Source organism: Trachypithecus francoisi, unplaced genomic scaffold, assembly GCF_009764315.1.
Source record: "Trachypithecus francoisi isolate TF-2019V2 unplaced genomic scaffold, Tfra_2.0 Lachesis_group4, whole genome shotgun sequence".
Taxonomy (NCBI): Eukaryota; Metazoa; Chordata; class Mammalia; order Primates; family Cercopithecidae; genus Trachypithecus; species Trachypithecus francoisi.
The window spans coordinates 128,036,433-128,050,495 of NW_022681469.1; the positions used below are offsets into that span (position 1 = coordinate 128,036,433).

The 14,063-nt window shown below is 39.2% G+C and overlaps 1 protein-coding gene across 9 annotated transcripts in view; it reads left to right on the forward strand.

Annotated features, from left to right (window-relative positions):
- The window catches only part of BBS9 (Bardet-Biedl syndrome 9), a 602,892-nt gene that overhangs the window by 389,744 nt on the left and 199,085 nt on the right, over window positions 1-14,063 (forward strand). For all 9 annotated transcript variants that reach the window (XM_033193464.1, XM_033193468.1, XM_033193466.1 and 6 more), the window contains one exon: window positions 7,444-7,626. In XM_033193464.1, the coding sequence (XP_033049355.1) occupies window positions 7,444-7,626 (183 nt within the window). The remainder of the gene's footprint in view (window positions 1-7,443; window positions 7,627-14,063) is intronic.

Here is a 14,063-nt window from a genome sequence, read left to right on the forward strand (position 1 = left end):
CTTGCAAAATATCTTTTATTCTTTTACTATGTTCACAGCTTTATTGAGATATTATTTACATATATTACAATTCAGTCATTTAAAGAGTATAATTCAATGGTTTTTAGTGTTATTCACAGGGTTGTGCCACGATTACCATAGTCTAATTTTAGAACATTTTAACACCTCCTAAAAGAAACTGAACACCCATTAGCTGTCACTTCCCATTCCTCCTATTTACCATCTACCCCCAGCCCTAAGCAACTATTAATCTACTTTCTGTGTTTACAGATTTACCTATTCTGGGTATTTTGTATAAATGGAATCATACAATATGTGTTCCTTTGTCACAGGCTTCTTTCGTTTAGTATAACATTTTCGAAATTCATCCATTTTGTAGCATGTGTAAGTACTTGGTTTCTTTTTATGGCTGAACAATATTTCATTATATGAATATGCCACATTTGTTTATCCATTTGTCTGTTGATGGACATTTGAGTTGTTTCTACTTTTTGGCTATTATAAGTAATGCTGCTATAACTATTCGTGAGCAAGTTTTTACATGGACATGTATTTTCATTTCTCTTGGGCGTATACCTAGAAGTGGAATTTCTGGGTCATATGGTAACTCTATGTTTAACTTTTTGAGGAACTGCCAGCCTGTTTAGCATAGAAGCTGTACTGTATTACATTTCTGCCAGCAAAGTACGTGGGTTCCAATTTTTCCACATCCTTGCCAGCACTTGTTATTGTCTGTCTTTTTACCCCTCTCACTTAATTTTCATAATCCTATGAATTAGCCAAAGAAAAATATTCATAATGCTCTTTTATAGTTAAAACCCCCAAGTCAACAAGAATCCTATTATGTGTGCAAATAGAGGGGAAGAAGTGGCATGGATAATTCAAAACAACACATCATCCAAAAGTAATTTAAAATTTTTTGAATCAGACACTTATATCTGTGCTGGATGTTAGAGATCATGTTTCCTACTTTTTAAAGGTGATGAAACTAGAGCCCAGAAAATGGAAGTAAATTGATGAACACTGACATAAAACTGCTTGGTAGCAAAGCCAGGACTAGAAGCTCCGTATCCTTGATTCCCAGGACATTGCCTGTTCCAGCACAGCCTATTGCATTCTTCCCTAGGGGATGTATAAATTCATCCATATCATAAGAATGTCATTTTCTTGGCCGGGCGCGGTGGCTCAAGCCTGTAATCCCAGCACTTTGGGAGGCCGAGGCGGGCGGATCACAAGGTCAGGAGATCGAGACCATCCTGGCTAACACGGTGAAACCCCGTCTCTACTAAAAAATACAAAAAAAAAATAGCCGGGCGAGGTGGCGGGCGCCTGTAGTCCCAGCTACTGGGGAGGCTGAGGCAGGAGAATGGCGTGAACCCGGGAGGCGGAGCTTGCAGTGAGCTGAGATCTGGCCAGTGCACTCCAGCTTGGGTGACAGAGCGAGACTCCGTCTCAAAAAAAAAAAAAAAAAAAAAAAGAATGTCATTTTCTTAACTCATTCATCTATCGGGTATTGGGAGATCAACAAAGCTGAAACCTCCCATTGGGAAACTAAAAAGAATTAGTTTCACATATTGCACATGATGAGACTGATATGCAGGCAGAAGGTTAATGCAGGCGGTGCTTCATAGTAATGTTTCTTGGGTCAGATTGCTTGTATATGAATTCTGGCTCTACTGCTTACTGTTTGACACTTTCTGTACTTCTCTGGTCTTGTTTTTAAAATGGGAGCAATGACAGTATATACCTCACAGTATTTTTTGAGAATTAAATGAGATTATTTCTGTAAAGAGGTTAGGACAGTCCCTGGCTCCTAGATAGTCCTCAATAAAAATAGCTGTTGACAATTATTATTACAAAACATTAACTTGCTCAGACCACTGAAAACGTTGTAATGTGAGATTTTATAGAAAATAAATGAATCATCCCTTTGAAAAAAGTAGTTTCACTAAAGGAGCAGGCATAGAAAATGTCTATTTTCTAAAATCTTCATATTTTTGAGCTATATGGAACATAATAAAATTCTCTTTGTTGAGAAAAAAACCTTAGTATGTTAACTTCCCATTCTTACAAGTTATGAACGAATTTCCTTTATAATGTAACTTTGGGCAGTACTACGCAACTTTGTGCAGAAACCAGCCAATTCGCATGGACCTCATGTGTAAAGCTGCAAGAATAGGAAAGCATAACTAAAGCACATATGCCTATCGTGGATGTGATATATTAGTAGTGTTCTTCCTTAGTATCGTTGCTTAATTATCAAGATGAAAATTCACTGGATTATTTTATGAGGCTGAATGTATAATTTGTACATTAGTTTATATTATGGGGCTGAATGTATCATTTGTATATTGGTATAGAAGAAAGGGCACCCAGTAGGAAATCAGAAGACAGGATTAGAATCCTAGCCCTTCTCTTCCCTTATTTATGACCACAGGCAGTGTGTTCAAATGTCTGTAAGCTTCTGTTTTCTCATCGGGAAGTTGGGGGAGAGGGGGTCAGCAGTTCCTATATCAGAGGGTTGTCATGAGGACCACATGATAATCTGGGTATGACAGCACTGCACACAGTGCCTGGCCCACAATCAGGCCTCAGGAAATGACAACTAAACAATGTAGTGTTTAGGCAGTGGTAGTGCCACACGTGAAATTTGGAGGCAGATTCAATGGTAAGTTTAGGTGAAGAAATTGGACGTGTCCGTGTTCACACAGTATGATTCATGTCTACTCTGCTGTTGCTGCTGCTGCTTTCCTGTAACCAATTTTAGAGCCTATCTTGGCAGCTGGAAGTATTTGGGATTAATTTCACACTCACTTTATGAGTTGAGCGTTTTCCTGCAAGCAGCTCCCTGGGCCTCTGCCTCATTACTTTGGCATCAACTGATATGGCAGTTGGACAGAGATGTCCTTTGGGGTCTCCATTTTATTTGGAAACCTTCAATTTGAAAAAGCAAAGCAAAGGCCATCAACACATTGTGCTTGAGATCGTTAGCATTTATTATTTCCTAGACCCTCCCTTTCTGTAGTTCAGTTGAACACTAGGGAACACACATCTTGCTCAGCCAGTGATGCACCCTGAAAAATTGCTCTCCCTCAAATTTAAGTCCTAGCAGCTGGTTGGCCTCATTTCTCAGTTCCAGGTGAGCGTCGAGATCTTCTAGGCCTTGGTCTCAGAGATCTGAATCCTGATGGGTGTAGTTTTTCCAGCTCTTTTTACTATGTTAATTCTGTTAAATTCATTTGGCTCTTATGGGGAACACAGTAAACCTGGCTGTTACATGTAAAACTAAATTGAAAACATGGAGATCTGTTTAGTATTTCATGCTGGCCAGTAGGTCAGGAAGATTTTCCTTGGGGGTAATTTACATAAGGAATTGTTTATCCCATTTCTTTCCAGTTTCTGTGACCATTTGGGGATAGCAGACTCTTTCCACAATGGCACAGGAATATATCCAATGAGACTGAGACTTAGACAATGCTTCTCTCCGATTGATATATTTTGGGCCTTGCTCAGGAAAGATCCTGTGGCTTGGGCTGCTGTCTCACTGAGAAGTCATTGTTCCATCACAGCTGTGTTTAGCAAGTTGGGTGGGTCCATGAACTGACATGTTGTTGCACTTAGTGAGGATTTTCCCTTGATAGTGAGGAACGTGCGTAAAAGCATCCTTTAAGTCCAGAAAATGCCCCAAATATTTGTTATGATCTGATAGCTGCTTAGAGTGCAGCCTCCATCAAGTAACACCCACAGTCAAAATACTTTGTGGCTCCCCAGTGCCTACAGAGTTAAGTGCATGCTTTCACTGTGACATTTTGGTTTCTCTACAACAGTGCCCAGCTTACCTTTTTAATGTTATCAAACACTGTGCCTAAATTGGCCTTATTCAATATCTATTCTTTTTTTTTTTTTTCCCTGAGATGGAGTCTCACTCTGTTGCCAGGCTGGAGTGCAGTGGCACAATCTCGGCTCACTGAAACCTCTGACTCCCTGGTTCAAGTGATTCTCCTGCCTCAGCCTCCCGAGTAGCTGGGACTACAGGCACACGCCACCATGCCCAGCTAATTTTTGTATTTTTAGTAGAGACGGGGTTTCACCATGTTGGCCAGGCTGGTCTCAAATGCCTGAGTTTGTGATCCGCTCACCTTGGCCTCCCGAAGTGCTGGGATTACAGGCGTGAGTCACCGCACCCAGCCTTCAACATCTATTCTTAGGGCAAATTGCAGATACCTCTTCTCACTGGTGTGCTAGTAAATAGTTAACAAGAGACTTTCTGGGGAAGAAGGGGAAGGGTAGGAAGCCTGACTTTGTAACTTTTGTGGATTTTCATGTAGTAAATACTTCCACCATGGCTGATTTCAGGCTACCAATGTGAGGTCCGTGAATACAGAGTTGGGAAGAAATGTAAACTGTAGCCCATTGCAAAGTGTTTCCAATATATGGATACAATAGGCACAAATAACCTCCAGAGACCAGATAATAATAGGAAGTAATGAATGTTGAGTATTTATTACCTTTGTTTTCAATATAATTTATTTAGTTTTAAGTTTATGTGATTTAATTGTTAGTAATGACCATGTGTAACAGCTGGCTTGCAAAATTTCTGAAAACTGAACAATAGGTTCTTTCTCCTGATGTGGGAGGAGCTGACTGAGCTAGTTCTGGCATACCACTGCTTCTTTCTCTACCTCTTCCTTCCTAAGGCCCCCTACACTCAGCTAGTAGTAGTATGCCCATCTCTGAACCTACAACGTGCTTAAGGTCCCAAACAAGATTTGGGGTGAGACAGACTCCGAAGTTTGAATCCTATTCTTTCATCTGTTAGGTGATGGTCAGGCTGACTACTTATTTTGTGGCTCCCAGTGCAAAATGAAAATGAGGGGCCCTTGTTCAACAGGCAGGAAGAAAGTGCTGTTAAAACAACCACTAAAATACAAAGCTTTTTGTTTTCTTCAGTACTCTCTCTTTCACAGCTTCTGATGGTGTTTTCTTATTTTCTTTTTAGTAGCTTTCTAAGTAAGAAAAAACTAAAATTTCGAATAATTAGCATGAATTTTACCTTTAATCATTATATTAATGCAGTTTTAAATGCAAGTATGACTCCTCTGCGCCTGTGCATGCTCCATTGCCCCATCAATTTTACTTGCAAAATGCAAGCTCAAAAATAAAATCACTAAGAATTTCAAGGCAGAGACAGCAGAGCATTAAACAAGTTTGGGCCCGTCAAAGCTCGAGCACAGTTTGCACACCCTGCGTACAGTCCTGGGCAAATACCTTATATTTCCTGAGCCTCATAGTTATTATCTGTGAAAGAAAATGTCAACTAAGTTGCAGGAGAGATGTGAGGATTGAAGACACTGATACCTGTATGGCACAGGGCAGAATGTTTGGCCTGTGGCCTATGTTCAATTAATTGGAGGGATAGTTATTCACATAATAATCGCGATGTTAGTGGAATTCTCCTTTATAGCCTATAGGGTCTTCCTTATGTGGTCAATATTTGCCTCCTTGACCTATTTTCCTTTCTCTATTACAAACTCTTTGAAGGTGGAGATTAGATCTGTCACCATTGAATTCCCTACAGTACTTCCCGCAAATTCTTGCACATATCTGGCATTCAGTGGGTGTTTATGACCTTGATCCTTGTATGATTTGGACTTTTTGACAATAAGCATCTGTGTCATAATGTGATGGCTCCACAATGAGGCTTAATTGGTAACATTCACCGGAAGAAAAAGAGTATAAACTCAGACTTTAACAGGAGTCCATTGGAATCACGGTGGGGGTGGGGGAGGAACATGATTCCAGGTGTTTTGGTTTAAGGAAAGTGGGCTCTTACCATCTCTTCAAGGGGACTTCTTGAAGTAATGGGGAAGGGATGAGTTCCAAGCTCTGTTTGAGTAAAAGAGGCCCCAGGGATATTAACTCTGGCCCACAGTAATCCGTCCCTTTGCTAACTCCTTTCACACTTACTTTCTGTTCTGCACAATTAGGACATTATTATAGTAATGTTTCTTCCCACTAATTGGGTGTGTATGTATGTTTTCTTTCCAGCAAATTATAAGATCCTTGTGGACTGTAAGATACTGTGTACTTCTTTTGAATGTAATTGGGAAGTAGCACAGTACTAGACGCATAGCAAGTAATGCACTTTACGTTATGCTAGTCTTCATTTAAACTCCCATGGCTCCCTGTAGAGCTAAATGTGAATTGTGATTGCCTTTTATAACTCCTGCAAGCCCTCAGCCAAGTGGCAAAGAATCTTGGTCGCCCCAGCGATTTCAGGCAAGGACCTTCAGTTGCTCTGTCTACATCTCTTTTCTAGTATCTCCGAGAGACTCTGAGGGCTGTTTCTGTACAGCCCCTCTCCCAACATGGAATTTGGGAGACCACACAGCTGTACGTTCTACTTGTTTGAATGATGATTTTTTAACAAGCCCTTTGAGCCCGTGTCAATAAACCATGAAATATCACCAAATGGATCATCTGCACCAGACTTCTGAGACTCATCTGAACTCCGGTCTCCCAGGCTGGTGGGGGCTTGTAGAAAGGAGCTCATATGGCCCTGGCTTTTACTAATGCTGTTCTGGGTACTGTCAGATGCCTTGAGCCTCTGCGGCAGTCAGTTCATTACTTTTAATGAGCACAGAATTCACCAAGACATTAAACTAAAATAAAACACCAATGGGCAATTTTGAATGTTTCATCCAATTGTTGCTTTAGTTCTTTTTTCCACAGGATTATTCAAAAGGATGAAAAAAAGTCAATTCTACTCACTCCTGCCAATTTTATCCTAAGTAGATTTGGCATTGAAAAGCTAACACACCCTGACTTTTTTTTTTTTTCTTTCAGGTCCCTGTGGGCTGGTGCCTGACATTTGTGTTAAAAATGACATTACTCAACTGCTCAAATGTTTGAACATTATTTACCTTTTAAATATAATAAAGAAATATTAGATATCCCATTACCATGTAGTGTCTAAAGACTAATATTAGAGGAAGATAATGTTCTGAAAAAAGTGTAATGAAGTTATTTTGAACTACAAGGCAAATGCAATTATTCTTCTGAGAATGTTTTAACTGATTAATCTATGTGGCTGGTAATAAAGACTGTGATAACTTTATTAGAGGTCACTTATATTACCATATATTGAAGAAGGTCAATAGATGGCAAAGCATACACTGAACCCTGTCCCTGCTAAGCTTATTTCGTGGATATTTTCCACTTCTGGCCATATGGATTTGGAATTAGTGTGGGCATTTTTTTTTTTTAAAAAGAAGGAAGTGAGCAGATGAATGATAACTCTTTTATTACTCAACACAGCTTGTGTTTGTGGAAGACAAAGTTCATCAAGTTGTGTTAAAGAAAAACAGAAGTGTGCCAGACGTAATTTGTTGAGGGCTCAAGAATTGTGAAATTATCCCTAACCAAAGTTTGTAATATCTGCAGGTAATCGCTCTAGCAGATGCAGTGGAGGAAAACCAAGGCAATCTGTTCCAGTCATTCACCAGGCTGAAGAGTGCCACCCATTTGGTGATTCTGCTGATCGGGCTGTGGCAGAAGCTTAGTGCTGACCAGGTTGCGATTCTGGAAGCGGCATTTCTGCCGCTACAAGAAGACACTCAAGAATTGGTAAGGACCTGAAAGCCTATGGTGGGAACAGCCAGCATTATTGAAGTTTCAGTTTTAGGAAGATATCACATGGCTATCAGGTTTTCTAAGGTATCAAATAAGGGTTTGATTTTTTTACAGAAAGGCTATTTTCCTTGTCTTGAAACCATAATAAAAATGTCAAACAAAGGCCTTTTTCTGTAGAGCTATTTTAAGAATAGGTATATAGTCAATTTTTATGTGGTCCAGTCTACTTTTTATGTATTCTTCAATCACTTAGAGGCCAGGGAAACAGTTATTTGACAGTCTGGATGACGGCAGTAACCTTCAGATTAGCTAATCCTTTCCTTTTTTGCCAGAGAAAACACTTCGGCCATTTTAATTTGCTCAACCTTCTTAAATTTAAGTGTCACTTCAAAGGTTAGAGAGAATGGAGATAGCCTTGCTAAAACTGATGTGAATAGTTCCTTACATTTATAGAGTTCTTTATGTGTAGTTTATAAACTGTTTTACCCTTAATCCTAGAATAGGCAGTTCAGATTGAAAAGAGAAAAAATGAGGGTGGTATTTGACATTTTCAGGAAAGGATTATTTAAATTAAAACATCTGAGATCCTTTGAATTGTAGAGGTATATGTGACCACACGGGCCATTCTGGGGACTTTTTGTGTGCTTCTATTTACCAAAAAAAAAAATACATGTCTCGGAAATTACGAGACCCTTGAACTTAGTTCTTCGTATTGGAGGAAAACATTTCAAGGGGAAATCATTTCAAATCCATTTTAAAACCTAGATTTGAGAACTAAAAATAGTAATAGTAAAACTAACAATTTTTTGAGTGGTTATTAGGTCCCAGGTGTTATTTTAAGTGTTTTGTAAGAATTATTTACTCTTAAGCATGGGCCAATGAGGTAGTTAAAGTACTCTTTCCATCCCCATTTTACCTATGGGAAAATTTAGGCTTTAAGAGTTAAGTACTTTTCTGAAACCCTGGCTGTAGAGCCAGGATTTGGACACAGGTCTGTCTGCCTATATTTTAGTGAACAAGATCATGAATGTAATTTTCAAAACCACAGTTTTATTAGCTGAACTGAATTTTCTACAGTTAGGTCAGATGATTGTCAGATTAAAAAAAGAAAAAGAAGAAGCTATATTTTATGTGCTAACCAAACTGTTAATAAGTAAATTGGAAAAGTTAGAGTACACATTTTTGGGCTGGGCATGGTGGCTCAAGCCTGTAATCTCAGCACTTTGGGAGGCCGAGGTGGGTGGATCACTTGAGGTCGGGAGTTTGAGACCAGCCTGACCAACATGGGGAAACCTCGTCTCTACTGAAAATACAAAATTAGCTGGACGTGGTGGCGCGTGCCTGTAATCCCAGCTACTCGGGAGACTGAGGCAGGAGAATCGCTTGAACCTGAGAGGCGGAGGTTGCAGTGAGCTGATATCGCGCCACTGCACTCCAGACTGGGGACCAATCTAGACTCCACCTCAAAAAAAAAAAAAAAAAAAGAAAAAAAGAATACACATTTTTGTTTAGTGGTGAATGATATATTATAAGTTGATTGACAAAATTGCAACTAAAACTGACCTTTGAGAAACTAGAAATGGAGACACAACTGTAATACTAGAAAATAAATAATGGTTAGGATTATATTAATAAGAATGATAGCTGTCACTTATGAACTCAGATTTCGTAGTCAAACAGGTTTGGGTGACTTCTTTTATTGGTTCCATCACTTAGTGACAAAATCACTGTGGTTCAATTTCTTAACTGTTCTAAATCTCTCTTCTGTAGCTGTGAGATGGAAACAATAATAGGACCTACCCAATAAGTTGTAATAGGAAGTAAATGAGATAATTAAATAGAGTGCTAAAGGTTAGCAATCATTACTAGAAGTGATTTGTACATTTTATGTTTATTATTTATTGTCCTCACTAAAGTCATGCAAGATCAGTTTTTTGTGTGTGTGTGTGTGTGTATGTATGTTTTTTAGACAGAGTCTTGCTCTGTTGCCCAGATTGGAGTGCAGTGGTGTGATCTCAGCTCACTGCAATTTCCGCCTCCTGGGTTCAAGCGATTCTCCTGCCTCAGCCTCCCGAGTAGCTGGGACTACAGGCACATGCCATCATGTCCAACTAATTTTTTTGTATTTTTTGTAGAGACAGAGTTTTACCATGTTGGCCAGGCTGTTCTTGAACTCCTGACCTCAAGTGATCCACCTGCCTTGGCCTCCCAAAGTGCTGGGATTACAAGGCATGAACCATCACACCTGGCCCAGTCTTACTAACTTTCCATGGTTATTTGTCCATCTTCACAACTACACTTAAGGGGAATGATAATATCTTACTCCTTTTTGTGTCCTCAGTACCTGGCACAGTGCCTGAGCACAGAGCAGTCAATATTTGTGGGGTAGATGAATGAAGGAAAGGGTGAAAACTAACAAATGGTGACCTCGAAGAATAGATGCAGTGGATGTAATCTGGAGCATGAGGAAGCGAGTCAGGGCCAGCTACGTAATTTGCAGGGCTTAGTGCATAATGAAAACACAGACCTCCTTGTTCAAAAAGTAGGGTAAAAGGTGCTAAAGTGCTGTTAAAACAGGTACTAAAAGCCAAGCTTTTTTCTTTCTGCGGTGTCTCTCCTGACTTGTCATGGCGTTTTTTATTTGCTATTTTATGTTCTGAGTAAGAAAAATTAAAAATTTAAATTGTTAGTGTGAATGTTACCATTGGTCTTTGTAATGTGCAGTGCCTCTTTGAAATGCAAATATGACAGCATTCGGCTCATATGCAGAAGCAACAAAATTACGCAACTTATATTTTGTAGCTTGTACTTACACATATGTTTTGTTCTTATAGAACTGTGGAATCACCAGACTTAACTTTTTATTTCATTTGTTGATGTGTGCCTATCTTCCTGTGCTCTCTACCTTCAGCTTACCGATGAGAAAGGAAGGTCTGAAAGGGAAAGGAACTATGTATCACTCTTTTTCTTTCCTTCTATGTTATCATTTTCACTGTAAGTGACTTGGTAATAAAGGGGAAGTAACATGAGTAAGAAAAGATACAATGGGCTTCTTCAGTCATTCCTGTTGCTTTGAACTCTGTCGCCTTCCTTCTTTATTCAAAATGTGTCTGGTTCTCATGGAAAGCCTCTCAGGGCTACCAGTGTCCCCACTTAATCAGTCTAGACATAACATGCCGTCCTTTGAGTTGCTTTGAGTCTCCCTGAACCCCTACTCATCACGGGGCCACAGGAATTCAGAGCTCATGGGGCTACATGTGAATGAGGCAGAAAGGAGAAAGGGGGCATGCATACTGCATATATATTCCCTTTTCATACATGTGCTTCATTGCTTCATCATAGTTCATTTAGGAAACACAAGTTCAGAGGGAAAATTATTAAAAATTTCAAGATGGTGACAACAAAACATTAAGCCAGGCAGGGCTGGTAGGTGGTCCTTCTGAGCATGAGCCCCTTTGTGACTGCAGAGCTTGAATGCTCATGAAGCTGGCCCTGAAGCATGGTTAAACTCCAAGGAAGACCTTCCTAGAAATAAATGTTCTAAATGTAGGAATTGGTACCCAGAAGAGATTGTGGTATTTCTTACTTGAGAGATCTTTAAAAAGTCTTATTCGTCTGGGAATATATGAGCATGCTTATCCCTGTAGGCAGGTGAATGGACTTAGTCTCTCCTGAAAGTCCCTTTCTACCCTGCCTGTACATTCTCCACTGTCATAGCCCCCAAAACATGTAGAAGAAAATTCTTTCAACTCTCTTCTGAATTTGGTGAGATTAGAAGGTATGTATACTCATTATGTCTTTGGAGTCATTAATGAGACAAGACATTTGATAAAAACATAACTTGGAGAAGAATGAATCAAAAAAGACATTTTAATACTGCTTGTTATGCTCTTCATCTTTAATTAGGTTGTGGTATTCGCTTTGGACTTATACTGTTGAGACAGCTTATACATCTTGAGAAAAAAGGAATCCTTTTTCATTCTTTAAGACATACGCATGCAGTATGTGGTTTTGACATGCTAGTTCACAATCCCCCACATTATGCCTTTAGACCTCACAAATAAATGTTATATGATGGGTATCCCACTGAGATGTGAAAATGAAATATGCAAACCTGAAATAACTTGGAAGAAGGGTGAGGCAGGGAAGAAAGGACTCTCTTACCAGAATGTTGAAAATATATCCCATATTGAAGTTATTATGATACCACAAAAATCTGAATGTAATTTAGATGGTTTGGTTGAGGGTGGATGGCAGAGTACACGTGTGAGGGGGAAAACTTTAGACATGTGGACAACATTTTCAGAAGAGCCTCTCAGCTCAAGATCACATGTCCCCACAAGTATTGAGAGGTGAAAGAAAGTGCTCAGAGGATGTTTTGTTTATGTCTCAGACAGCACTGTGTAATGATTTGTTACTATTTTGATGGCATGTGTTAAAAGGCAGCCAAATGCAATAGCCAACTCTGGGTATTTTCTCCCTAATGACATCAGGTTCACAATGCAAAAATATTTAGAATGTGCTATTGCTAATGAAAAGTAATGTTCTCCACTCTATATTGACAGTATTTTGTTTAAAATGCCGTTTCATTTGGAACAGAATTAATCGTTGTCTGTGATCTGTCTCGTTAATAATGCCTTTCCATTTTTGTCACTCCTCAATACTATTTTAGGGCAAATAAATGCTGGTATTGCAGACTGTTATAAGTAAATTTTTGCAGGTGCTCAAAGTTATATGTGCCAGATGTCTTTTCATTATAGAAGAACATTAAATGCTCTATTTGGTGTCTCCTAAAAAAGCTCTTACCCTCGGTTTCGTTTGATAACCTAGTATTGTCCCTACCATCTTCCTGTGAGGGTAAAGAAGTGCCATCCAAAATAATCTTCCAGCAGAGTATCAGAAAGGCCAATTTTAAAATAAATTGTTTTCATATCTTTCAGATTAGGAGCTGAGGGTATTTCAGGGTATTTGAATTCTCAATGCAGAATTTAAACATGTTTCGATTGACCCTCTGTTTGCTTGAAGTTCTATGGAAAATACTTTATCTACTAAGCCCAGTGAGGGCTGTGTTACTGATTTGAGTCTGAGAGAGTGTTTAATTGTGATATTACACACATCTCCCTCTAATCATGCTGCACAGAAGCCGAAAGATGCAAAACCATCCATACTTTAGGATGACCTGATAGGACAAATCTCTTTACTCATGTATTCATTCAGTGAATATCTTAGCGCATACTATGTTTTAGGCAGTGTTCTAGGCACATAGCATACCTCAGGAAGCAAAACAGACTTAGAGCCAATCCTCTGTGGATTTACTTTAACATTGCAAGCAAACATTCTAGTCCTGTGCTGCCTAATATGATAGCCCCTTGCCACATGAAATTTAAATACAAAGGAATAAAATTAAGAACACACTGGCTATATTTCAGCTACCCAATAGCCACATGTGAATGAGTGGCTCCCACATTGGATAGCCCAGATACAGGACATTTCCGTTATTGCAGAAAGTTCTATTGCATAGCACTGTCAGTCATCCAGAGAAAAAACATCTTATCAGTTGAGTTAACCACATTTTGACACACTAATGAAAGTAGGGTAAGATACTGACATTAAGTTATACCATGGTGTTTGCATTTGCAGTACTTATTTGTGGTACCCTAGGTTCAGCCTGTTCAGATGTGCAATAACCAGACACTTTTAGGAAGAAGAAACTTCTCTGGGGAGATGTATGCACATAAAAGAGGCAAGAAGCTGGCACAAGTGCTGCTGTTACTATTCCCCATGTGGCCTTGGTAAACATTGTAACCATGTTGAATTTTTTTCTGTTGAGCCTGCACATGGTCTCAAATCCTTTTGAATACAGCATTCTAAGTGGTCATTGTCACTTGGAGTTGGTATGTAGATGAATCCTCTTTGCCCTTCCTGATCTCTGTACAAATCTGCTTCTCATTATCTTAGTAAACAGCTTAAATGACTAAAATTCTTCATTCAGCTTATGGCAAGAGAACAAGGAGGAGCAGTATTGATATTTCCAAACTGCCTGTGTCAGATGTCTGTTCTAATATTCATTTATGTTCACCTGACTCCAGAGGAATCTCTAATGAAAAGAGCAATAGTTCACTGGTTTGGGGACCTGATTGCACAGAATCTTAGAGTTGGAAGGAATTGTTTAGCACATTGTTTAGCATTATGCCTGACTATTTCTTTTCTTTTAAAGTACATTCAATGTCTTTAGTAGATATTATCTATAATTTGAAGAAGGAAAGCTTTACTGTGTTCTTAAGGGTTTAATAGTTACCTTCCCTAGTACTGAACTTAAAAATCCCTTGGGAAAGTTAGGATGGAAATTTACATCAGTGGGGGAAGGAGACTTGGGCCTTCAGCCTTATATCTTGATTGATTATCCCTTTTACAAACTGATATGGAAAGAG